At 52.7% G+C, this 26,453-nt stretch overlaps 1 protein-coding gene across 6 annotated transcripts in view; it reads right to left on the minus strand.

Annotated features, from left to right (window-relative positions):
• LOC143266018 (uncharacterized) overlaps positions 1 to 26,453 on the minus strand; it is an 80,331-nt gene that overhangs the window by 3,131 nt on the left and 50,747 nt on the right. For all 6 annotated transcript variants that reach the window (XM_076541219.1, XM_076541220.1, XM_076541216.1 and 3 more), the window contains one exon: positions 21,487 to 21,562. In XM_076541219.1, coding sequence (XP_076397334.1) covers positions 21,487 to 21,562 — 76 coding nt within the window. The remainder of the gene's footprint in view (positions 1 to 21,486; positions 21,563 to 26,453) is intronic.

Consider the following 26,453-nt stretch of genomic DNA (forward strand, 5'->3'; position numbering starts at 1 on the left):
ATTATCGGCGCCCTCCCGTTACCGAATCGTTCGATTCTGGCAGCTCGTATGCGTCGGGATCGAATAAGGTAGGCGCGCGTGTTAATCATCTCGGCTACGAGCGGCTACGAGCGGCTACGAGCGGAGAGAGACTCTCTCTCGGACGAGTCCGAAGAGTCGTTCGGGTTGTCGGGGCGGGGGGAAGCGAGAGGGTATCCCCGAATGCCCGTGGATGACCAGTCATTGTTGCCTCATAAAGCCAGTGAATGCCCTCCTCGTGATTCCGCAGCTCGATGGGGCAGCCAAAAAACGATCGGGCTAATCGTTCGACGATTGTAATAGGTTTTCTTCGCGGTCGTTGTCCCGCCTCGCGGTCGCTCGATTCATCTCGGCAATATAAACAGCGGGGACTGCCGGTTAATTGGCCTCGGAATTGCTACGATCACGAGCGCTCCCAGTGAAAGCGTCTCGACACCGATTTTCCCTACGACGAATGTCCTACGGAATCTTCGAGCTATCCTGTTTACTCTTCGGATCACCGTCGCCTATAATTTCGCCTTCCGCCGACCGCGCTCTTCTTCTCGTTCGCGCAGATTTCATCCTGTTACGCGAATACCGGCAACCGTTCGAGCCCGTAATCTCCCCATTGTTACCCCCGCTCGATTCTCCTTTAGAAGGGAATTCGACCTTCTAATCGACTCTCTGTTTGTCCGCGAAGCGGAACCCTGAGCGACGACGGAGGTTTTCCGAAAAGGTAGGTAAACCGTCGAGAAGGCGAGAGATAATGGGAAGGCGGATTTTTCGACGGCGAGCACAAATTCATTAATGGCCGGCGGGATCGCGATCTCCCGCGAGGAGCGAACAATACGTCGCCTAATAGAAATCAAATCGCCTCACCATTTATAACGACCCACCTCGTGCCTTCCTTTTGTTTCGTCTGTCCTGCTCTCGCCGTCGTTCGCGGCTCTCTTTTTCGCCCATCACGGAATAATCGAACAAGATTGATGAGAGCGGCATGACTGGCCGCTTACGGGGATCTTTAGAGGAATCGCGCGGTGGACTCGGAACGAACGAGGCTCCGCTCGAGAGAGCCGACTTTCTCGAGTATCGCGGTGTCACGGGACCCCGCGAGAGACGGCTCCCGACGCGCGACGACGTCTCGAGGAACATCGACGTTTCACGCTCGGAATTCCATCGGGCGTTTTTCACCGCGAGCTTCGATGCTCTATCGAGAGCGTGCGCGCGCGCGACGACGACCACCGAAAACGTAATTAAGAACGCTGCTTATTAAAGCCGCGTCGCGCGCGCCGCGGGACGGTCGGGTAAAAGGTAAAATAACCGAGCTGACTCCATGTGTGGCACGGTTAGCAGCCCATCCATTTTTCTGACTGCTCGTTGTTGTCGCGCCAGGGGTTCCAGCCAGCTCCTCTCTCTCTCTCTCTCTCCGTCTCTCTCGCGACCCGTAATCCACCGAGACTAATCCGATCCGGAGAAATCGATAAAATCGTAATCGACCGACTCGATAAAGCGAATCGCTCGCTACGATTCGTTTGGCCGGCTTCCGTCGCTTCCATCCATCGCCGCGATTGTTTAATTCGCTCGGCTCCGACGAACGATTTATTCGACGAAACGTTGCCGGAGGCGTCGAAATTCTGTACGGAGAGCGGCGGTAAATAACAGGTTGTTCCTGCGAGGAAAAAGCTCGGTGGAACGGGGAGCTGCCTGCCGGCATTTAGTCGTCGCGCGAGAAGCATTAAACGATCTCCTCTGCAGGAACTCGACGCTAGGCCGGTAACGCCTCGCGGAGTAGCGCCGTTAAGACGCATTACTTCCACCGTTGGTATCCGGGCATTTGTCCAGGACGACGCGTCCAGGAACTGGACTAGGCGGCTAGGGACGTTCCACGATTTACTGCCCGACAAACGCCGCCCCCTGCTACACCGTCTCCGGAATCGCGTTACGATTTTCTACGCGGTCGTACGTCTTTCTCCTCGATCTCGAGGAGGACCTCTCGCTATTAAACGCTCCGGGAGATTCGCTCCTTTTCTTAAATAGCCTACCAAATTCGTTTCCTAGCTAAAACGCTTCTAACGATCTATCTGTACCGCGCTAATTAAATTGATCGAGGAAAAAGGCGAATATTCGAGAGCGCAATACTTTCGCGATTCCTCTTCGCGACGTCGTTCGAGCAGCTGCGAACGCGATTACGCGATTACGAGACGGACGAGTCGATCGCGTGGCTCGTAAATCACCGACGCGTTTTAAATTGACCAGGCAGGTTTCTTTTCGAGGAGGATCGTAAATATCGCGTCCGTATAATTTCGTAGGACGATTTTCCGAGGCTCGCGTAAATCGGTGTATCGAGTAAATTTGTTCCGAGATCCTGGTTAATTGGCCGATCCACGACGGGGGGGCTCTAGTTTCGTTAACGCGCGCGGATAACGCGTCTCTCCGCGGCGCGGCGATCTTAATCGGGCCTCATTGTTCGCTCGACGAGTTACGTAAACGCGCATACGGTCGCGGCGATTACTCGGCGTAATATATAAAGTATCGTGCAATTACTCTGGCGGCGTTGCCGCGGGGAGATGTTATCGAGGAAAAAATCTGATCGGTCTCTTAACGATATCGTCCGATCGTGCCTCGGAGTGCAAACATATCGTAACTCGAGGATTCCCGAGGAAACCGAGGCGAACGCTCCCGTAGGATCATCCTCGGTTCCCGCGGCTCGAATTTTCGATCGGTAACGAACGGGCCGACCGGTTCGCTCTCCGGCCCGCTATCTTTCCAAGGTAATTCGCGTCCGCGTACTTGACCCGTTGGCTATTAATCTCGCGTGCCATCACCCCCTCGATCCTGCGGGAGGCGTATCCGAACTAATATACGACGACGCGACCCACGCCTCTATCGGCCACGGCCTAACGAGGATTGACTTTAACGGTTAAATAATATTGCTTTGAGCTCTTTCTTCGCGACTGACAGGAAAACGTCCCTCTTGCGCACACACCCCTCCTCCGTCGATCGTTCGCTCGTGGGAACGCGTCCTTCGACGTTCTTCTCCGTTTCGTGAACGAAATATGTATCGCGGAATACCGCCGTGTACGCCGGACGTGGAAGCTTGTAACTCGGTGAAATTCGTGAAAGACGAGAAGGAGATCCGCGCGGCCTCGTTATGCTTTACGATCATCCGCGTAAAACAATGGAACGTTCTGTCGGTTTTACAAGCGCTCGGTACACAGGTGGATCGGGGTTATTTACTGGGCAATAATCGTTAACCCTCCTCGCGTTGCCGTTGCGCGTATACCGTACATATATCTTCCTCCGCCGAAATCTTTCAACGCGCGTTCTCGCGTAAAAACGAACGCGAGCGAACGTTCCTCTCGTCTAGTCTTATTAACGTCTTAGCGTTCTCTTTTCTTTCTTAACGAGGAAATAGAGTTACGAGCGATATCGAAAGTTTCGCGAAAGTAACGCGATAAAAGATCGAGAACAACGAGTAAACAGCGAATCTAGCAGATTATTATTATCCGGTGAAGCGGTTTCTCGACGAAACGCATAAATTCGCGAGAACGTTTAATTAACGAAACGGAGCAGGAGCGATCGTCGAACAAAGGTGGGTTACATCGTGTTTTGCATTTATACACACAGCCGGCCGATATCGACTCTCAATTAGAACATTTCGAACAAACGACCGTGATTATCCGGGTAATGATAGCTTGCTCGCGTTCCACGCAATTCGCACGATCCCATTCGAGAGAGGCTGCAGCTTGCGCTCGCGCTTGCAGCTTGCTTCTTGTCGCGTGCCGGACCTTCATTTTCGATCGACTCTCGCTCTCTCTCCGTTCGCTTGCTCGACGATTTCTACCCTCCTCCGACCATCCGGTCGACGCCGGGAGCCGATAAAACGCGCGTTACCGTCCCGAGTAAAAACGGCCAGAAACGGGGAAAAGCGATATAGTATACGGGAGGTTGAGAAGAAGAGACAAAGGACGAAGCGCGAAACAGGGGGAGCTGAAATAAATTCCACGGAGGAAGCGGAGGCACGCGGAAGTCTAGAGCTATCGAAATTCCAGGGGCTCCCTCGTTTCTCGAGGATCTCGAATCTGCGATTGCGCTTCGACACACGGTCCCGTGCTCGTCCCCAACGAGGAAACCGTCTGCCTCGCTCGCATAGTCACGGAGATAGCTATCGTGGCCGAGATTTATCGCGCTGCGCCGACTATGCACCGACTCTGCACCGACTCTGCACCGTCGTCGCGATAGTTGCAGCCGGGCCGAGAGGACCGGCTAACGTTTAGCCAGCAGCGGAACACCTGCGAATTCGAGAAAACGATCGATTCCCTCTAAACGTTCCTCGCTACTTACTCCTTTCTTTCTTCCTCGATCCAGATTAATCGACCGAATTTCGCAAAAGCTTCGATCGGAAAATAAACTATAATAAATAAATAAATTTGTTCCGAGTAACGAATTTCGAAGAAAACTCGTCGCGTCGTAATTCGATATCGAAAAGTATGCAGATGCTTCTCGCATTTTGCCAGGAGACGAACGAGACACTCGGTTGGTTCCTAAATCAAACTTAAACTGCAACGGCGTGTATATTTACGGGCGGGCCGGACGTCTGGAATCGAGCTTAATAGCGACTTTTTATCGTGCCTCTCTGTCGCCGCGCCGGTACCGCTTGTACGCTCCTCGACGCTACGTGGATCGTATTTATGAAGGCGTGCATCGTTCGGGAGCGACAGGTGCAGCTGCAGCAGCAGCGCAACCAGCAGCACTGGGCACGCGTCTCCGTTCGCTGCAGCTGAACTAATTACCGATACCGCGGCCAACCAACGACTACGTTTAACGTCGTTCGTCCAACGTCGCGTCGCCCTATTCCTCGTCCCTCGCTCTAATCGAATCCACCGAACCAACAGTTAACGCGAAACGAGCCGCCGAAAGGTAAGCGACGCGATAAGCCGACAAAGTTTATCCATTTTTGCATCCGAACCAAAATGAAACGTAATTCCAACTGATTATCATGTAAATACACCGCGAAACGACGTACTCGCAGTTTCTCTCGGAACGATTAATTATGTATCGTCTCGGACGATCACGCGAGCCCGATAAATCGATTAACCGTGAAAGGGACCCGGTCCGTTTTCGCTTCGCTCTCGTTAATTGAGGTTCAACGATCACCGGTTTAATCGAGACGCGTCTGGCAACGGACAGAGAGCCAGAGAGAGAGAGAGAGAGCGTCAGCGAGCAAGGGAGACGGTTCGAAAGTCCGTGAAAAGCAGGTGCGAACTTTCGACCGATTAGGAAATAAATGTAAAGTCGACTCGAAGGCAGGTGAACGTCCCTCGCCGCCGGAAAAGTCCGCCTATTAGCGTCCGATCGTTTCGATCCTCTTCCCGACAGATTAACGACCAACTAAATCTTTTTTACTTGACAGAAAATGAACGCGTCTCCCTACTCTTTTCGATCCGGCCGTTTCGAGCGAACCGATTTTTCATCCTTTCTTCGCGGATTCGGATCGCTAAACATTTTTGTTCGCAAAATTCTGACGGATACCGACGGAATTCGTGGTTCGAGCGAAATAATTAAGGTCGATATACGAAGCACGCGCCCGCGAACGCACCTGCTGCTGGCCACGCGACGCGTTTTCGACCTCGAGAAAGGAAGAAAGAAAGAAAGAAAGAAAGAAAAATTCGTCACCGTATATCCAGATGGTTTTGCTTTAAAAAAGAAAAAACTCGGATTTCGCGCAACGATTCCAAGTAGCCTAATAACCGATCGACAGAAATCGAAGGTTCTTCTACCTGGTCAGGTGATTCGGAAGAATTCTCGTGGAAGGGCTATCTAAGGAAGGAACGTCGAAAAATGAAGATAGTCGAAAGGGCGCGAGGCTGTCGTTAATTAAAAAGCACGCACGAAACGATCGAGAGTATCGGGGACGAGGAACCGTCGCGTCGGGCACGAGTCGCTGATCGGGCATAAAATCGCGATTTAATAGTTCTTTTACAGCCGGACGCGTCAAAGGAGCGAAAACACCTGCAGCGGAACCAATGAATTACAGGCTCCCCATAACCGATGCCGCTGTCGCGGACAGCGACGCCCGAATCGTGTCTCGGATTGTTCCTTCTGTTTTTCGCTTACTCTCTCGATCGTTTCCGTCGAGAAATTTTCCTACAAATTTTCTCCTTCTTCCTCCTCTTTCGGCGCTTACGCTCGGTCGGCATGCTCGACCGATTCTCCGGGACGGAATAAGACATTAGGGAAGAAGGTAACGAGCACCTTCGCCGAGGAGGAACACCTCCGTTGCGGCGAAAGCTCTCATTGGCATAGCTGTAAATCCACGACCTCCTCTGTTTTACACGATTTTTACTAGCGCGCCCGTGTACGGAACCGCCTCGCGCGAGTTTACAACCGACTACTTCCGACCCGAGTCGTCCTTCGCGGTCGAGGAAATCATCGGCGCGTTTCCAAGTCCGAGAAACGGATTTTTCGCGATTCGGATTCGGAAACTCGTGGTCGCGTTGCTTCGAGAAACTAGGCGACGTTGAGGTGGTCAGTGTGGTCGGAATCTTGTTCTGGCTATATTCTCCCCGATGTTGTTCGACGACTGGCCCCGCACCGAGGGCACCGAGCTAATGGGACGCGCGGCTGCTCTATAATTACAAAGATTGGCCACTATACGCGCGGGCCAATCGAAGGCTCGTGGCCGCGCGAGCCCGAGAGAGATCGCCCGAGTAGCTCGGCGCCAAATTATAGATCGATACGAGAGTTTTTATTTGCCCATCGAGAGGGAGCCGTAGAAAAAATTGGGCCACAGCTGCGCGGAAATTTAGAGGCCTCTGGCATCGTTTCTCGATCGATCCCTTCGAGAACGAACTTTCCTCGAAACTTACGCGAGAATCCGAAATCGCCAAAGTTCGGCGAGTCGAGAACGCGAAGAAATCGAGTAATACCCTATCGATGTCGAGCAAGCCCGAAGGCGGATCCGGATCTCGCAAGTCGATCGAGCGTAATTCGTACGATCGATATCACCTGGCCGGTGTGTCCTCGAAGACACTTTTCCCCGTTGGTACGCGAGACAGGGTATTTTTCGTTACACGCGTCAACGTACACCCTGGGCAAGTTTGTGTGCTACGGCGCTCAGGTGAGTCGAGGATTCACCTGCCCGGCCAGGCAGCTGCGCAGGTGTAATCCAGTCGGTTTTCTGGACGGGGACGATCCTCGAGGAGTCGGGAGCCGGTACACCGTTTTCGTTCTCTCGATCGATGCTCCCTTTCCTTCTGTGCTAATGCATAATTCCACAGCCACAGGCTCGAACAAATTATTCTCGCGTTCGAGAACCGCGTTGCGAAGTCGCGCGACTCTCTTGGCGCGTTACCATCGGGCCGACGCGTTTCTCCCGAGGAAATCTATTCGGAACGGTGTATTTGTTCGCGTAAATACCAGAGTCTATCGGGGGGGAAAAAAGAGGAACGCGGAGGAAGCGCGCAAACGAGGAGGAAGGTGTTCGTTCGCGTTCGTAAAGCAGGTGTTACCGAGCCTTTTTCGTGTCCCGGTGTACCTTACCACCCGGTAGTAGTAGCCCTTAGAACTTTGCGTTCCGAACGAGGAGCCTAAGAGAAAGAGGAAGACGTCGACAGCAGCTGAATCTTCGAGAAAACTGGCACCTGAGCGCGCGTAAAAACAGGAGCGGTCGGTCTCTACCGGGCTACTTTTTAAACTGTTCTTCGACGACTATTTAACGAGCTTCTAATTTTCTTGCCGGATACACGGAGCCCCAAAATAATTTCGTCCGTCGAAACCGGTACTATACTACGTTCCGTGCCCTCGAGCGGTACGAAAACTAAATTCGCGATCGGACACAAAGCGCTCTCTCGCTTCGTTCGGTTTCGACGAGTGCACTCGAAATTATTGGCGTTGTTAGCCACCCTTTCGCGGTCCCCCGAACAGTTGCACAGTTCGCGTTCGTTTGTGTCGCGAGTGCTCTCCGGGGCAGGAGCAGCACTCGATGTCCCGTTCGCGTTTCTTCGAGCACGCTCCTCTCTCTCGGCAACGGAGGTTGACGCCGACGCCGGATAACGACGCCAATCGTACGTCTCGATAAATAAGGTGTTAATTAAACGAGCGTTTCGTTCAATTTATCCCCGCTGCGTGGCAGGCCCTACGCCCGTAAATAAGCCGGTATTTATAGTCGGCGTGGTTCTTTCGCGTATTATAGCGCGGACCCGAGCGCCTCGCCGCGCCGGTGTGGACACCGCGCGAGTCCGCGTTTTCTACGCTTTCTGTCTCTCGATGCTAATGTATCGCGTTCGCGCGCATAAACGCCGAGGCCGTCCGTTCTCTCTTTCTCTCCGTTCGGCGCGCGTCTCGTCGCGTATATCGACTTCTCTTTCTGTATCGCGAACGGACGAAACTAAACGAAACGAAACGAAACGGGTACCGGGAGGAGGACACCGCAAGGATTATAACGCCGGCTCCTTTTCCTTCGTTCCCCGTGCACGGCTACTATAAATCTATGGAGAGTTATGGCAGAGGTCGGGTTTTGTCTTAATGGTCAACCGTGTAATTCATGGACAAGGGTCATCGCAGGCACCGATGCGCGACTGGAATCTCAGCCGGGACCCACCGATTTTCCGCCGCGTTCTCTCTCTTCTTTTCTTCTCGCTTCGAGACTCGCTTCGAGACTCGCTTCGAGAGGACGGAGATTAGGTATTCCGAGCGGTCGAAACGACCAGTTTCTCGGAACCGACGCACCCGTACTCGCGCCTTTTTACCGATCGAATTCGTCCACGAATTCTTGAACCTCTTCGTTCGCTTCCGGCAGGTTCCTCCTAGTTGGCACCGTGCAATTTGCCGTTTATTGCCGCGTTATTATTCGCGATAGCAGCGACGGAAGGATGGAATCTCGTTAAGAGAGGCGGAATCGATCGATCCGAGGGGTCTCGAGAAAGGAACGGGAACGAGCGCCGCCGTGACCCCCTCGGAACGCACCCCGTTCCATCGACCGTTCCGTCAGTCGATACCCTTCGATCCCGTGGCATCAATCTCGCGTAAAAATTAATCTTATGGGCCGCGGTGTTCGTATTTGGCAATAATTACAGGTCTTCGACGGATCGGTTCCCCTCGCGACCTCTCTCCCTGCTGCCTCTCCGTCGTCCCTCCCGGACATTGGCTGGGCCCATTTTTAATACATTTTCGCACGAATCTAATATTTCCCTGTATATAATATAAATTATCGGCAATTAAAAGGGGAAAAAATCAAATGGGAGTCAGACTAGAACGATTAACTCTCTCCGTCTATCCGAGGCTCCCCATCGGCCTCTGGCAGCCGAGCTCGGTTTTTTGCGCCGGTCGCGAACAAGATCGATTTCGTGCATCGCAACGGTTTCGAGATCGTGACGTTGGAAATCCCGGAAGACGATGTACTCGACTCGATTCGATGGCCAATTGGTTAGATCGGTTCGTCACGCTTTTTCTATCTTTCGCCGAGCTACGCCGAGCTATGCCGAGCTACGCGGAGAGAAAGGAAACGGTGTTATCGGATCCGCGAACCGAAGAATTTGCTCGGAAAAATGATAGAACGAGCTCGGTAGCGAACGAATCGGACGAGCAAGGGGTGAGATGGGGTGGCGTCGGTGGCCGGCACGAGGGAGAGATTTAGAAGGAGCCAATGCCTATTGGCGTTCGAGAGGAACGATATCTCGGTGGTGCGGACATAAATCCCGGCACCGCGTACACGTTGCACGCCCCCACAGCACGCCCCCCATTAACTTTTTAATCTCTGGTGCAGGCTCTCGGGCAGCCGCCGTGAAAGAGGAACAGGAAGAGAGCAACGGGGGCTGGAGGGGACGAAGGAACAGGAGGAAGGAACGAGCGAGGCAGCCGGACCCTTTTCGGGGTCGAGCATCTAGTTAGCATCCTTTCAGACACGCGGTCTACCAGCCTCCCTTTGGGCCTCGATGTATCCCCGGATATATCGACGATCCGACCGTGGAACCCGTGTTTTTTCTCCGACTCGTCCTCCCGCTAAACGTTTGTCCGCGTCTCCTCTTCCCTCTCTACCTCTTTCGTCAGCCACCAACGATTCCGCGAAAAAAAATATCCCGCGCGTCTCGTTGCCCGTGAAATTTCCAAAACCCACGGAAGCACCGTCTCTCCATCGAGAGACAACTATCCGTTCGGATCTCGATACTTATCGCGATCCGAGCGATCATCGAACGAAGATCTATCGCGCGATCCTATCGTTTCGCCGCTCGGTTGCTCTAAACAAGACAAATCGCCGTGTCCGTGAAGCGTAACTCGAACGCGCGGGCACTCGAATGCCCTTGGGCAAAACCGGAACGCGAATCGATCCGATAGACCCCCGAACGCGTTTCGGAATCGTTTACTCGACGATTCGAGCGCTGGTCGGCCGAGGGTGCTGGCTCGGACCGCAACGGAAAGTCGCGTGCTGCCGCACACAGTCGCTCGAATTAGAGGAAATTACGAAACACCTCGTAAATACATCGTCGGCCTAAGTGGTTGATTGGAGAGATCGTCCGTGGAAGCGGACTACCGCTAAATTATATCCCCGACAAGAGCGGTTATCGGCGCGATCGCGATCGCTCTTGTAAATTAAGGCACCCGCAGACAACGCGGCTATTCTCTTTGCCCCGTTCGATTTCTATCTTTTCAATTTTTCGCCGATCACCGCGCCACTGTCCGAGTCACTGTCGGCCAACGATCGAGCAAAAAAAACCCGTGTCTTTCTTACGGCTCTTCGACGAGCGTATCTTCTCGAAAGCCTTATCGGAAAGGAAACGAGCGCGGAGGCATCGAATTATCGGGATTAAAAAATCTCGTCTGAGCAAACAGAAGATTTTGCATATTACGCGCGAACGAGGGAGATCGAGAGACGAGGTTGGCTGGGTTACGACCTCTTTAAGACTTCGGTAAATATCGTAATGACCGGAATACCGTCGAAGCGTGCCGACGAGAGTTAACCGACTCATTTTTATCCCTCCTGTTCCTCTTTCGGTTAGACGCTATCTCGTCGTCTTCCGTAAACTTTCGTTAAAAATCTTGCGAAACTCGCGAGATTAAACCCTTCGTCGCGGAGGGTTTCGGTACGCAGGGAGGTGGTCGAGAAAAGCGCGTAAAAATCGCGAAAAGGGTGATAAGGTTCGTAGGAGAACCGGTAGAGTTCGCGAGTTCGAAGGCAGCGGTTTCCAGAGGGCCGCCGCCGTCGCCGTCGCCGCTTTAATATAATATTATTGGCTATTGATAAATTGTCGATAATGATGGGTTAGCCACCCCGGCCGCGTGGGAGGGAGAGAACGAGAGCTGTTTCTCGGAGCAGCCGTCTCCTCCCCTGCCCCCCTTCGCCCACGGTTCGTCTCTTTGCGAGCTCGAAGCGAAATTCTTGTTAAAATCCCCCAACCACCGTCGCTTCTTCGCCCTCTTTCTTTCTTTCTTCGTTTTTTATTTCGCTGCTCGCTTTTGTTCGCTTCGCAGTTCGTCGAGTCGAGGTGGGAACCTTCTCTCTCTCGATTTCTTCGCCGACCTTCGACAGGGGGAAGAAATAAAAAGAAGTAAGTCACGAGAAGGAAGGCTTTCGCGAATATTCAGGCCCTCGCGAGTTTTCGCACGATCCGATCGCGTAAACGGTTCGAGTCGAGGGAATCGAGCGATCGAACGCTCGTTTCCGTGGAAAATTGCCGACCGAGTCGGACGGATTAATTAATTAGCGCGACTTTTGTTTATCGGCGACGGATCTTCGTTTAGTTAATTGAGGCCGATCCGGCGAAAGGGGGAGTCGCCGAGATAAGCGAACGCGGTTGTCTCTCGAATTATTCAACGAACGGGCCGCGGGCTACGGAAGGGTAATCGTTGCAGCCTGTAATTGCAAATAAATTACCCCCGCGCGCCACGGAAAGAAGAAAACGCTACGAACGCTCGATCTCGTTTGCTCGTTGGACGACCGTTGGACATACAAAAGGGAGCAGCGACGAATCGCGAATAAAACGCGCGATAAAAAGAAGGAGAATAATTCTCTTGTAAAATATTGAATGAAACGAGCGTAACCCGATTGCAACGGCGAAAGGTAAGTACCAAATAAATAGCGTTACGAACGTTTTCTTCTTCTCTCTCGTTGTTTCTTATTCTCCGAGTCCCACTCGAACGCCCAACACACCTTGATACAATGTATCGCTAATTAGAGAGGAATAAGACGTTTTCTATTCATCATACAGGACACAGACGTTAACCAGGCATCGTGAAACACCGAGTAGATCTAACTGATACCTGGCACACGGTAGACGAAACAGTACGCAGGATAATTGGCAACCGCACCGCTTAAGCGTTGAATAGTTTGCATAGCGCCCGCGGCTACGAGCACCAAGGGCAACCGAGAGGAAAGAAGAAGAAAACGAAGACGAAGCGCGGTGGGAGGGGTTACGTTCGCGAACACGAGCGCGGATCTCGCGTATTCCGACTGCGAGCAGGAATTTAATAACCCGTGAACGAGCCTGGTCACAGTCGTTTGCTCGCCGTCGGCGTTCGTTCGCGATCCCAGGAGATGCTAGAAACTGCTTGCTCGCGACGAGCTCGGAAAAGAACGCGTCGATATTTTCTTCCCTCGGAAAAAGAACGTTGCCGCGTCGAACGATGCAACGAGCGAAGCGAACGAATTTTCCGCGCTTTCGTTTCTTCGTTCGCTCCTTCGAACGCGCTACCGGAGTACTTGTAATTCACGGTTTATGCAATTAATATTTAATTAGTCTAGCCGAGCAGGTTATAAATAAGAAGGCGGCGGTGCAAGAGGACCACGCGGGGGTAAGTTATGACTTAACGAGGGGTTAGCGTGATCCCGGCCACTGGACAAGCCCCGTGGAAGCTTACTAGCTCGCGTTTAAACGGCTGATTCTCTTCGACTTCGTCCTTCTGCGCGTCGGCTACACGTACATAATCGGTTACCCTGGCCGGAAGTGGCCGCCGTGGCTTTCCGTGAGAGAACCTGCATTACCTAACTAACCACGGTTAGGCTATTTCGCTCGGCTCTTCGGCCGAGATTTCGTCGCGACTTCCGTGCCCCGATATTCTTAGCCTCCTTTTATTTTCACCGTCGACCCCCGTGTGTCGCCCACCCTCGAATCGCTCCGATAGTTAATTCTCTAATAGCCGTCGGTATTAATACCTCGCGATATACTCGTGCTCTTAATTCCACGACTAATCTGCCGGCCGATCGGCGAACAATTTCTGACCAAGAACGCGACCCGATTAATTCCCACGCAAAAATCGAGTCGCGAAATCGAGACGTTTCCGTTCCGTCGGACGAGGTCCGTGACACGATTTTCCAACGAACCCTGTCCACTGCCCTTTGTCCATGTTCCCCGACGAGGGGAGAACCGAGCAAAGATCGGTTTGTCGGAACGAGTTCGGTTCTGGTTATTTTTACGGGCACGGAAGGGGGTCGACGCGGAATCGCGTGCAAGGTGCAAGATCCATTGTCTTGGAGGTTGGCGAAGCGATAAAAAAAAGAAGAAGAAAAGGAAAGCAAGGGGGAAGGGAACACGAGTTTAGGGTTAGACCTTCACGGTCCCTTTGCCTACGTCTCTGACCGCTTCTCGGCAAAAAAGCCGGGCGTTCCTGGACGGGGTAGGCGCCAATGCTCGCGAGACAATGCGACTAATCGGCGACGACAGGTTCCCGTGTTCGGAATTCAGGATTTGCGGCGGAAAGAAAAAAAAAAGAAAAAGAAAAAAGGATCTCGTCGCTTTCCCTTCCTCGAGGATCGTTCTTCCCTCGAGAAAATTCTTTCGTTCGCCGACGCTATTGTTCTAAGGCGTTTAAACGAAATTTTCCCCGCTTCCGAAATAAAGGCGAAACATGGAGAAAAAAAAGTAGAATGAGAAAAAAAAACGAGCGACCACCGGGAGCGCGCGTGCTTTCTCCGACACGCGAGCGGTATCGAGCCCGTTCGAGGCGAGTTTTCGAGATAATTTCCGACCACGTTATCTGATGATAAATAGATATACGCCTTTGCTCGGGCCGACGCTTAGCCCCGCTAATGGACGCCTCCGCTCGATATCATCGCTGCCCGTTCGTTATCTAAACGTGAATAATTATCTTGCGCGCCGCCGCTAGATCAACCGACCGATATACGCGTATTTCTTTTACGAGGACGACGAGCAGCCCTCCCGAGCGAAATCTTCTTCTGCCTCGTTCGACGTAGGCGTTTAGGGAGTTTGGTGCTCGAAAATCTTGCTCGCGTCAACGAACCGTGCATCGGCACTTGTCGCTCGTATCGACGATAACCGATTTCCAACGCTTTAATCGCTGGCACGAGAGGTTAACGAGAAGAGGTTAACGAGAAGTCCGAGAGGGACATTTAACTCGAAAGAAAATCGTTGCGAAGAGCGAAAAACTCGTGTTTTACATCGATCTTCCGTCGTGAATAATTAACTCGAGATAACATCGGCGTACGCGTCCGGCTTGTAAAAAAGGGAAAACGAGTTTTCAATGACGACTTCATCGATAACGCTGGACATCGATCATCCGATAATCGACGGATAATTAATTATTAATCGTTCCCTTTTTATCCGCGCGGGCCATCTAATCGCGTTCGAGCGCGTAACGCGATAAATCCTACGATCGACCGCTAAACGCCTACCTACCTGTTAGGTCTCGTGAAAGGCAAAAATTAAGATACCGGTACGCGCGACGTCCTCTCTCCTACTTTTCTCGCGTTTCGAGCGACGCGACGCGACGAAAGATCGGTCGTGCGGCGAAGCCCCTTTCTCTCGAAGGGTCGAGCAAAACGACGCGTAATTATTCGACGAGGTTCGTTATCGAAACGTCACGGTGCTCGTTCATCGTAGCGCGCGCACCGACTCTGCAACGCGCCGGACCAACGGTGGATCGCTTCGACGACGCACGATTTACGAGATAGATTATCGGCATCGTTCGCGCGAATACGAATCGTTCGGCACCTCGAAACGAGAAACGACGACGACGGCTTCCCGATCGAGAAACGACGAGATTAACGCGAGACTTAAACGGATCCCCGAGAGATCGGGGGCCTGGCTAGAGGGCGCCAGTCAACGAACAATTGCTTCGCGTAATGAATAATTTAGATTCGCGAAGGTCCTGCACGCCATCTCACGGCAAAAACTAATGCCCGTTCAGATAAATTACCGATAAACCGGCCGGATAAGCATCTAGATAACCGAGCGAGCATAAGCGGTCGACACGCGAACCCCCCCTCGACGGAGTCCTACCGCCACACATCATCGTTTATCCGCGTTCAACTTACTTTCCAGATAATTCGCGATTATCTCGTGACGTGGCCGAACGTGTCTCGCGGTTTTTTATCGTGTCCCGTTAACCCTTTCGCTACCACGACCGACCGAAATAGCTCGAGGCGAACACGCGACGGTCGAAACGTTGCTCGGAAGGACAAAATCGTTTACGCGGACTCGTGGCTCGACGAAACGCAGCGGGAGAAAGAGTTATAAATCATCGTACGCGAGAATTGAGACGTAGGTCCGCGATCGAGATAAACCGTTAGCTGGAATCTAACGAACGTCGAGGCGAATCAGCGAGACGGCTCTCGCTCTTCGATGGAAAGGCTCTCGAGGATCGACTCGCGCGATTCGCCGACAGACCTGGAAACGCGTAGTTCGATTTCGCTCGTAACCGAGCCGTTACAACGTTTCGAGAATATCTCCGCGACGCGATAAATGCGACGCGCGAACCGCGACTACGCGCCATAATTTCCCGGGGCTCCGCAGGTGTCGTTCACCCAGCTGTACGCGCGAGGATACACCTGCTGCGTCTCGTCGACAAACTCGCAGCCTCGTCATCGACCTTTAACGAGCCACTGTCGATCGACGATCCGTCGCTCGACATCGACCCCGGAATTCGACCACTTTTCGGCGCGTAAATTTTACAAATTTACCACCGCGATTACATGCAAGCTCGTTCGCGATAATACGACCTATCGACGCGCAAAATCTCCTTGTTAACATAACGATAAATCGAGAGACACAAGAAAAAACCGTGCATCAGCCGCGTACGCGCGGAAAAAAAACAATTGTCTCGAGCGAACGAAGACACGCTACGAGAATATTTACCACCGCGTATCTCGTGGATCGCCCATAAAAATCGTCCAGCCACGAAATGAATTCCTCGTGGGAGTTGAAACGAGAGCAAACGCAGAAGGAGAAAGAAGCAGAAGCGCGAGAGAGCGTTTTAAACGAGTTTCCAACAACGCGGTCGCGTCCTATTCCTAATTACGAAACGCTGTTTTCCCGTGATTCGCGACGAGAAACAACGTGTCTTTCGAGAAAAGCTTGGCAAAAGGGAAGAAAAAGTGGAGCGCAATTTCGACGGCGAGGCGAGGACGTTTGGTCGGGTGTGCGTGCATTTGGCGATGCTGGCGGGCCGAGAGGAGGAGGAAAGGGGTGGTTGGGAGAGCCGAAGGGGCTTACTAGAGCGTTGAAAATTGAAAATTCAAAATGGCCGATATTTCCGGCCGACGGGACCGAAACAAAAAGTCGCCAGCCGTTCATTATGACATGCATCGCTGTACGCGCCGCTGTGATTTGCAACGTTTCGTTGCAGAACGAAAACGGCCGTTCTCCGCTTCGATCTGTCTCCCGGTGCGTTCGCGAGTCCTCGATCATCGAATCGTACGCGAATCGGCCCGTTTTAATCTTCAAAAGTTCCGTTTCAATACTCCTCTCCTTTCGATACTCTTCGGAGAGCGGAAAAATGGAAACCGATGAACCGCTTCGGAGAAGAGGAAAAGACAGGCGTCATAAGCAGAGAGGATCGAAGTCGAGCGCGCGTTCGTTAACTCGAATTATACGGATTCGCGGTGGTAAGCATAGGCAGGCGTATATTCTACTCTTTTTCTCTTTTTTTTCTTTTTTTTCCGTTCGACGAGAAACGAAGCTTTTCAGGGAATCTCTGGCGTCGACACGGTCGATTAGTCGATCGAGGCCAGCTTGGGATTTCGTTAATGCGAGATAAAAGCCACCCACTCCATCGCCACGCGCTTCGTGTCGTTTGCCAACGAACGAACAAACGAACGAGCTCTTCTTCCCTTCCCTTCGTGCACCACACCGCCGCCACCACCACCACCACCACCACCACCACCACCCTTTTAGCCTTCCTTTTTCGCTGTTTCCCCGTGATTTTTGCACAATGCCCGGCTGGCCGGCTGGGCTTTGTTTTAAAATTATCAACGCGTCGCACAATCGGCCGTCGCTTCTCTCTTTCTCGCGTTTCCGAACAAAGAACCGGCCTCTCCGTCTCTCCCGCGCTCTTTGGCTCGTCGCTCGTTGTTTGTTGCTGCACCTATTCGACCAGCCTCGTCCCATCGAGAGGACAATTCACCAGCAGCTCCACGCTTCTTCCTATACGGCCTGTCAATGCAGATACGCGCCCGGATCCCTGTTTCAGAACGCGTACACCGCTTGTCTAAGCCTCGACGAGATCCTCGTCGCCCTTCTGAAACGGTGTTGTCTGCTTCTTTTTACGCGTTCGCGCAAACCATTTTCTACGTATTGTCACGCGTTCCTCGCAAACGTCCAGGCTAACCTCCTTTCTGACTGTCGCGCGGCTGGCCCTGTTCGAACTTCCATACCGATCGAGGCCAACGACCTCGTCGTCCGGCGATTCGCGATTACAAAATATTTCGACTCGTTCGGCCTCGCGTATCGAACGAATTCACAGCCGATTAAAGTAAATTTAAGTTCGCCGTAGACGAAATTACGACGACGCTCTTCGCGAAACGAAACGGTTCGAGATAATTTCGACGTAACTCGAGGCAGTTGTCGCCGAAGAGCGCAACGGAGAAGCGTCGTTAACGAGATCCGAGGCAGATGAGGCGAGAAATCAACGTACGCGAACGGGGGGGAAAAAAAAGGAAGCAATTTACTGTGCACTGTTAAAAAGGAGGATCGTCGATCAACCGTGAGTAACGAGGGACACGAGGATCAAGACGGTCATTACGGTTGTTAACTCGCGGCTCGCCGTGCGATTTCGATGTTTATCCGAACGAAACGAACCCTTCTGCGATCGTAGCCCGATAACCCGTTTACCATCGATCGTACGGAAGATCGTTGTATGACACCGGATCGATATGTATCATCGGTTGTCCGTTGCCATTCTCGAATTCGTGTCGTTCGCTCACTTTCGCTGACCAAAAAACCCACGATCTGTCGCCAAGATCGAGCACTTTGGGCATCGGGCTAAATCACGGACCGACCACGTTTCGTTCGAACGAGACGAAAGGAAAAATCGAACGCGTCGATTTCGGTTCGAATAATTTTGCGAGCCTTCCGTATAATTGCGTTCATCACGGTCCGGTTTTCGTCGAGAGATAGCGTTCGCGTGGTCGCCGCCGGGCTACGGGACGAAAATTATTGTCGAAGAGCAGGCAGCAGCTGATCACCGGAACCGCATTTAAATACGTAATCGGCCGGACTAATGTTTCGAGCGCTCTCTCTCTCTCTCCGATTCCGCCTCGAACTATCTAACCGCTCCACCTGTCTTCTCGTACAATCGCACGCGAACAAAGTACGAGCCTTCTTTTTCGCGCGTTTCGTTTCCCTTTGGATAATTCAGCCTCGGCCCCGGACTAGAACTCGGATAACTTTCACCCGGAGCCCCGATTCGGGCCAATCTCGAAGGTAACGCGATCGCGGCGCGAAATAGCTGGAAATCGAAGCCGCGAAAGCCGAGAAGAAACAAAGGCCGGGGGGGCTCGCCTCGATGAAAGTACAAAAAAAGAACGAACGGAGAGGAAATGGCGTAAAATGCAAGGATTGTCGGAGAAGGCCGTAATGGCGGCCTGGGCGGAGGAGGAAGCAAAAGAGTTTGAAGAAGTCAGGATGGCGCGTTGAAGCTAGCCAGCCGAGACCGACGGTCACGCGAACGAAGCCGTGGTCTCGCTGTTGCGTCGGTCGGTTTCAGTCGCGAATTGAACAGAACAATGCAATAACTCTTAACGAACCCGTGGATTCCGACTTTCCGAACGCCTTATCAGATACGTTTCAAGCCGGCGCACGCTTCTTACGATTCCGCGCGCAATTACCATTCATGAGATGCCCTATCTTACCGCGGCTCGAAAACAACGGCCAAAGTGGCCGATTACTGCGGAACCTACTAATTTTTTCTCCCGGAAGGATGATACGCGAAAACGTAAGCCCGGTCACTCGCCTCGCGCTCGGTGCCCGAAACTCATCGCGTTTACGCGCGCTTCGGACGTATCGCGAGAACGGTTTTCGATAAACCGAGAAGAAGACGGCAACGTCGAGCGACGCGCGGCGAGAGGCGAAACTGCGAGAACAACGCGGCGAGCGACGAGCTGGAACGGCGACCACGCGGGAATTATCATAATTTCATAATTAGCTCGTTCCAGGGGTCCTTCCCGGCTCTCTCGAGGCACCAACATTTAAACGCTTCTCGAACACGCTACCGACCCGGTGGCTTCCACTTCTTCCTCCTTTTTATTCCCATTGCCAGCGAACCGCTGGTCGTTCCAACGAGAGTCGCGAATCTCGCAAAAGCTTCGAACGTTCGACGAGTCGATTTCGTTGGAAAAGGGGTGCAGGGTTAACGAGGAGGAAATTTTCCTGGCTCCCTCGTTCGATTTCTTTGCTGACCAGTCGGGAGAGGATGACTTATCGAGTAACCGCGCGATCGCGCACGGAAACGGACGTACGCCACGCTCGCTTCGACCGACTACCACCCCCCCGTTTTCCCTCGTCGTCTCTCTTTTCTCCCTCTGGACGCGCATTATGTAAAGCGCGACGGTTTATTTCGGCACGAGAGCCACGTCCACGCTTATCAGATCGCGTGTTCACCGACCACCAGCCCTGCGACGACGATGTAGGCCAGCGTCGTCGTCCACGTCGACGACGAGCAAGCTCGTGCTCGATTACGCGGCCACGGGGCATTTTTCAACCGCCCTCTTGCTCCCCTTTCGCCTCTCCAACGACCACGACCGATGATCGATGAGCTTCGACCAGGATTTTCCGTCGCTTTATAAAACTAATCCCTGAACCCTACGGCAACGCGCTTCTAAGAACACCTACGAGCCTGCCGAACTTTAAGACCCGAGCCTAATTTCCTGGAAGACGAATCAGAAAAACCTCTTCCACTTTTTTTCCCGACAATTGCTTCAACGTTTGGTCGACGTTGATTTTAACGAATCGTTCGAGGTGGACGAGGAAAGAGAGTCCTTTCTGTCGCGTCCCCAGAACGTCGCCTCTCGACCGGTTCTCCCCGTCAATTTTTTCTTTCGTTGCTATTTTATAATGTTGTCCTATCGTTGCCAGAAATTATCATGATCATCCGTAAGGTATCGCCACTTCGATCCGCGAAGCAATTAAAGAGCGAGTTTGAGATTCCAGATTCAACGTCGGCGATAGATTTTCAGGGAAACAAAGATATCCGAAGCATTACTCGCGCGTTTCACGTTTTTCCATTCCGCTCGGCGCGTATATATTATTGGCACGTGTTTCCATTAGCCTTATCGCGCGTCCCTATCTAACTGTATGGTTAAGTTTCTTTTTTTCATCGCGCACGGTCTACCTGGCGTCGCATAAACGCTTGACGAACAGGGAATAGAAAATCGCACGACCGTATATTCCACGGTGACGGTTTTCTCCACGGGGTTTTACAGCTTTTCCCGCCTCGCCTCCGACCGACCAATTCGATCGAGTCGCGTAAACTTCCAGAGGAAAAATAAGCGGAACGTGGCAAAAGCGAGGAAGTAAAACGATAATTGGCGTCGCGTTAATTTTCCTCGAGTTCGAGCAACGAATCGCTCGTTACGCGGTATTCTGTCCGACTCGATAGGGACGCGTGATAAAAATGCAAATAATCATTACAATCGAGAACGACGATCGCTCGGAGGTTTCGTTTCTATCGTCGTCCAACGGGGCCGTTCGATTGCTCGATATTCCTCGGTATCGAGGTCGCTGAAAGAACCTAGTGTCATCGCGCTGCGATGGAAGGGAAAAGAGGAGGAGGAGGATAAGAGCGGTCGAGCTGATTTAAATAATAACGTCGGTGGCTGGGAGTTTTTAAGAGCTGCCTGTCCCATCCCGCCTTACATGGCACGACAAGATTAGATAAACAGCGGCCGAGAGGAGCCTCACCTGGCTCCCTCACTTATATCACTTCGAAAAAGGCACTTTATTCCTTATTCAAATTAGTTTAAGGCTGCTTTGAATACAGACCGGCCCGCACGCGGTTTAAATATCCTCGGACCCGCTATTATAATACAAAAGGATTTTGGACGAGCTACTCGAGGGAATAGAAGAGGGGACTTCCGGGGGAAAAAGCGACCTTCTCGCCCGAGTTTCCTTCGTGCTTCTGCGATCGCGAATAATTCCGCTCTAATCGTCTCGCGGATAAAGGGTAATACGCGGTAAACTGAACGAGTTATCGTGTCGGCATCGATAACTGTATTGGACTAACCCTGACCGTATATAATATCGATAAATTTCTTTGACTCACCGTGTCGAACTCGCTCCGAGTGTTCGTTCCTCGCGATCAAGTCGGCGGCAGCGGAGCAGCGTGTAACAACTTCTTTCTGAAACATAAAACTATTTTTCGAAAAGAGAGCGAAAGCCAGGGGAAGAAGTTGAAGTCGCGGTTAGGGGGTGAAACTCGATAAGGCGGTATGGTTAACGAGAGAGCGTCGGTCGAGCTCGGTCGGAAGCGTTTCCACATAGGAAGAATGCGCGACTCGTCGCAACGCGCCATAAGCGCAAAACACACGGGCGTTGCATGCCTCCGTTTAAACGCGAGGAAACGTCCCTATCAGATAGCGTTCGCCTTCGAACGTGCGTGCGTCTCTCCTTTACTTACCGCTTTCGGAAACAGCCGGTATTACGTATGGTAATTTTCTAATTGCTTCATTTCAATCGGTGCCGACGCTTTCTCGCTTCGCCGAAAGCTTCGAGCGACACGGCAAAATAAAGGATTATTAGAGCAGTGCTCGTGGCGACTACTCGACGTTTGTTTTTGAAATTTTTCGATAAAACGCGTTCGACCGGTGCGATCGTTTCTCGAGAGCAGAAGGTTGTTCTCGTTCGGTGGGCGAGAGACGGTAAAAGCCGTCGAAAGAGATCGCGTCCTCTCGTGGAAGGACAAGAAGAGCGGAGGAACAGCGTCGTAGCCGCGGGCATCGCTCGTATCGGAATTAACACGTAAGGAAGGGAGAAGAGGCTGTTCGCAGGTGTTGTCAGAAGCGGCGTGCAGGGCAGGGGCGCGAAGAGGGTTCGGTGGTTGGCTAAAGAGGCAATCGGCGCCTGGGCGCCCGCGCTGGGACACACAATGACCGGATTGCTTGAATTATGGATGGCCAGAGAGTCTTTGTCGGGGACCGACTCGCTTGGCCGGCGATCACACGCGACTGATAATTCGCGCAGCTTTCGGCCCCCTTAAGCTCTCTCCTCTACCGAGAGATTCTCTCTCTCCGTTGAGCCGCGTCTTTCCTGTCCACGGGCCAAGAATGGCCGTCGGGCGTGGGTGATGCGGGAATAATGATGGGGGGGAGGGCAACGGCGAAGGTAGAAGGGGGCAAACCGTGAGAGATTTTAGAGAACGATTGTCCGAGTGTCTCGCTCGACCGATCCGCCGATCCAACGCTCGGAAAGCCTGCGCGACGTTCGCGAGCTTCCGAGAAACGTCACTTACCGACCAAGAGAGCCTCGTCTTCTCTTCTCTTCTGCTCCCCTCGGCCATCGAGTCGAACGCGACCAACGCCGATCTTCCCGAGCTGATTTCGTGCTCGACCGGCCGCGATGGGAACGCGTCCGCGCACGAACTCGCGCGAAAAAAACGCTTTCGTTTTCCGATAGGTAGACTCGCCGAGTCTACGGAGAGAGAGAGAGAGAGACTCGAAATTGCGCCGATAGCGGTGTTTCGAAAGGGTCGAAGGGCTTTCGAAACGTTTCCGAAGGGATCGAGGGGAAAAAGGATGCTTGCGAAAGAGACGCTTCGTCCGTGTTTCGGTTCAGGTTGGACGGTTACGTCGCGAAATCTAAACAGGATTTCCTCGCCGCTCGTCTGTTCGGCAATTTAGCAACTGTCGAGAGTCTCGGATAGCTTGCGTAATTACGGCAATTAATAATTGCGCGTCCGTTCTGTGGAAATCGTACGTTAGAGGAGAAAAGAGGCGCGAGATAAAGAACGAGGCTGAAGGATTCCACGGGTTAATTTTCAATTTCAAAGTCGTCCGCTTACCTTCGGTGTTCCAGCTTTTCCTTCGTAATTGGCGCACTCGCGCAGACGGCCACGATGCTTAATTTATGCTAACGATAATTGCGACCGTAATCAAACCGCGTACGCGCGTTTCGACGATTTCTTTTCACCTTCCACGCTCGCGCACCGACACGCCTACAAATCGCAACGAAATCTGCGCGTTATTTATTCGCGTACATCGCGCCAAATTCACCGACACTCTTTCGAAGGACGAATAGTCGACGTTCACCGACCGCGGTCCTCGACTAAACTAACCGAGATTCGACCTTCCTTACGCGGACACGGAACGAATCGACGATTACGGGCGATAACGCTGTAGCCCCTTCGCGAAACGATCCGTGTCGATCGCGATTCATCGATAGAATCGAGAACGCTTTTTCGTCGACGATGGCAGGGTCGTTCGCGTCGTCAGGGCCGCGAGAGCAGCTCCCACGAAAAAGCGCATGAGACTCCTCGCGAGAAGGAAATTTTGCGTAGCGATTCGTAATCGCGAGTCGCGCCACGCGAACTTTAATTAAATCCCTAGTTGCTCGTTGATGGATACGACGTCAGGTCGGTGATGGCCGATGAGAAAAAGAGGAGAGACCGAGGCCGGCAGCGCGCGTGGAGCGTGTCGACGCATGTGTAGGCGGCGAGCAACAAAGCTGACGATTATTTTCGCGCTCGTTCCACCCTCTCGGTCTCCTCTCGACTGGCTCCGACATTGGCAGTGAGTTAGGACCGTGTCCCTTTGGACGCCGCTTTTTATTTCCGACGAAAAGGATTTAAGCCCCCGGACGCCTTCATTCCGCGAATGCCGCGCAGGCCCGCCGCAACGAGCCGCACCGACCGACAAAATATACGATCGTGCCCGAAGAACGAGGCGGTTCGAACGATTCTCGCTGCCTCCTTAACTTACCACCTTTTGTCTTTCCGCTGCACCCCGGACGAGCATTTGTCGTCCAGGTATGCCAAGCGTTTTAACGCCTCGTCAACCCGATCGTTTCGGCAAATCGCTGCTCGACTAATCTCTTCTCAAAGCTTCTCCGACCTCTCCTCTACGGGTAGTTACGATAATAGCGTCGATTGTCGCGTGTCCGTAAATTGCTCCGCCGCGTCTCCGAATCGTTCGACGCGATTTCGTTTCGGTCCTTCGACGTTCCGCGAGATTCTTGCGATTCTTGCGATTCCTACGGTTATTGCCAGCCGTACTTATCGGAAACGGTTTAATTTATCAACCGTATCTCCGTTCGAGAGCGAACCGACGCGACGCGTTTCTTTCTGCTCGTTAACCGGTAGTAATAAGCGTGTATCGAGGACGCGCGATTTCAGCACGTTCTTAAATAAATTACCGGTCTAAACCGTGGGTGAAATCTGACAAACCGGTAAAAAATTCCTCGCGATCCTTACAAGAACGTACGTACGTATGTATCTTGATTTTACACCCTGCGTTTATGATTTTCTTCGAGATAGAACCACGACCGAGAGTTAATAGGAGGGTTCGAGTAACACAATACTCGAGTGGCGAAGGGCAGGGTTCCTCCGGCTAGAACACGGGTCAGGCCTGTTCGCGTGTATTTTTTTCTCAACGATCGTGTGTTCCACCGTTTTTCGATGCGTTCCGCCGACCAATCGCCACTCGACTACCAACCGCCGAACGCTTTCGACTCGAGTTTACGAGCGCGGTTGCGAATCGTCGCGCAATTGAATTCGTAGTTTACGCCGCCGGCACGCGACGCGTTTCTCCCTCTTCCGCTCGAGAATCGACTCGCGTCACCTTCGACCTCGAAAATCTCCGATATTCTCTCGTCTATCGTTCGAGATTTCGAGCGCGCGTCGCAACGAGACGGATGGCACGCACGATCGAGGATCGATAACGTCCGAGAGTCGAGAAGGAAAAAATTCAAAGTACCGGTCACGTGCCGGCCAAGACGTTAATTTAAGAATCGACGCTTTCGCGAGGCATGCAAATCGCCAGGCAGAGACATCGTGGAAACCGCTGGCGAATGGAAATCGGATACACTCGAAGAATCGTAAACGAACCGTTCGAACGAGACGACGATAACTCGAATTATCGGAAAGTAGAAAACTCGAGCTTAGGTAGAAAGAGGTAACGGAAAACGCGAGCGGTCGCGTCGTCGGTTAGGTTAGCGGGCCGAAACGAAAACGGAGGAGGAAGTCGAGAGTGGCGGGTTCCCGCGGGGCAACTCGAAAACTCTCTCGTGGTCTCTCTCTGTCTGTTCTTTTCCGTGCGCGTTTCCTAGCGTGCTTCTTTCTCGGCGCGTCGAAGCAACGACCGGGAACGGAGGCAGCGGCTCGGGTTCAACCGAAGTTAGCATCTGCTCTCTGGGCCTCGTAATATGCGTGCTCGATATCGCGGCGTAGGATCTGAGATGCGTGTCCGCGATATCACGCACTCGTGCACGCGTCTCCTCGCCGATTCTCTTTCTCCGTTGTTCGTGCACGCCACAACGGAATCGCGTCTGGTCTCGCTACCGCGGCGATTCGCGCAACGACGCCCGTCAGCCACGACTGACGGGGGCAGAAAAAACAGGGACGATGAAAAACGATGAACGGGTCGCGGGAAAGAGAAACGGCCCCGACGCGCAAATAATTACAATTCTAAACGGGCTAATCGACTCGTCGATTACGTCGCGTCCGGTCAACCGACTTTTACGGTTTTTTGCCGAATTTCCTCGAGCCGCTTGAACGGACGCGAACCAGCGACGTCGAGAGGGATGCGCGCGTATCGAGGACAAGAGGAAAATAAGCGAAGGTAGACGCGGACGCGACGTCGATCGATAAATCACGAACGAAAGGAGAGTGGTATAGGATCGTGGGACACGAGTGGTAGGCTCGTGTGCGTTAATTAGTAACGGTCTTAGCCGAAGGGCTCTCGCTGGTCGTTCGGTACCGCAGGTTCCCCAACCCCGTCGGCCTACTTCCGCCGCGAATACATTACCAGGGTGGCTGTTTTTTGTCGCGACGTTTCATTAAGGAACACGCGGCACCGTCGCTTCCTCCTTCTCCACCTTTATCCCTGTCCCGAGCTCTCCCAGATGTCCTGCCTCGCCAACGGATCTCCAATTTATAGCGCTACTCGCGTAACAGGGTTGCTTACAAATTTTTTTCAACGCGAATTCGCGGAATGCCCTCGATAATTTCTCTCCGATCGTCCATTTATTTTCGCGCAGGAACAGCCCGCGCGACCGCGTACGCGTATAAAAATACGTCTC

The sequence above is a fragment of the Megachile rotundata genome, chromosome 16 (assembly GCF_050947335.1).
Source record: "Megachile rotundata isolate GNS110a chromosome 16, iyMegRotu1, whole genome shotgun sequence".
NCBI classification, from domain to species: Eukaryota; Metazoa; Arthropoda; class Insecta; order Hymenoptera; family Megachilidae; genus Megachile; species Megachile rotundata.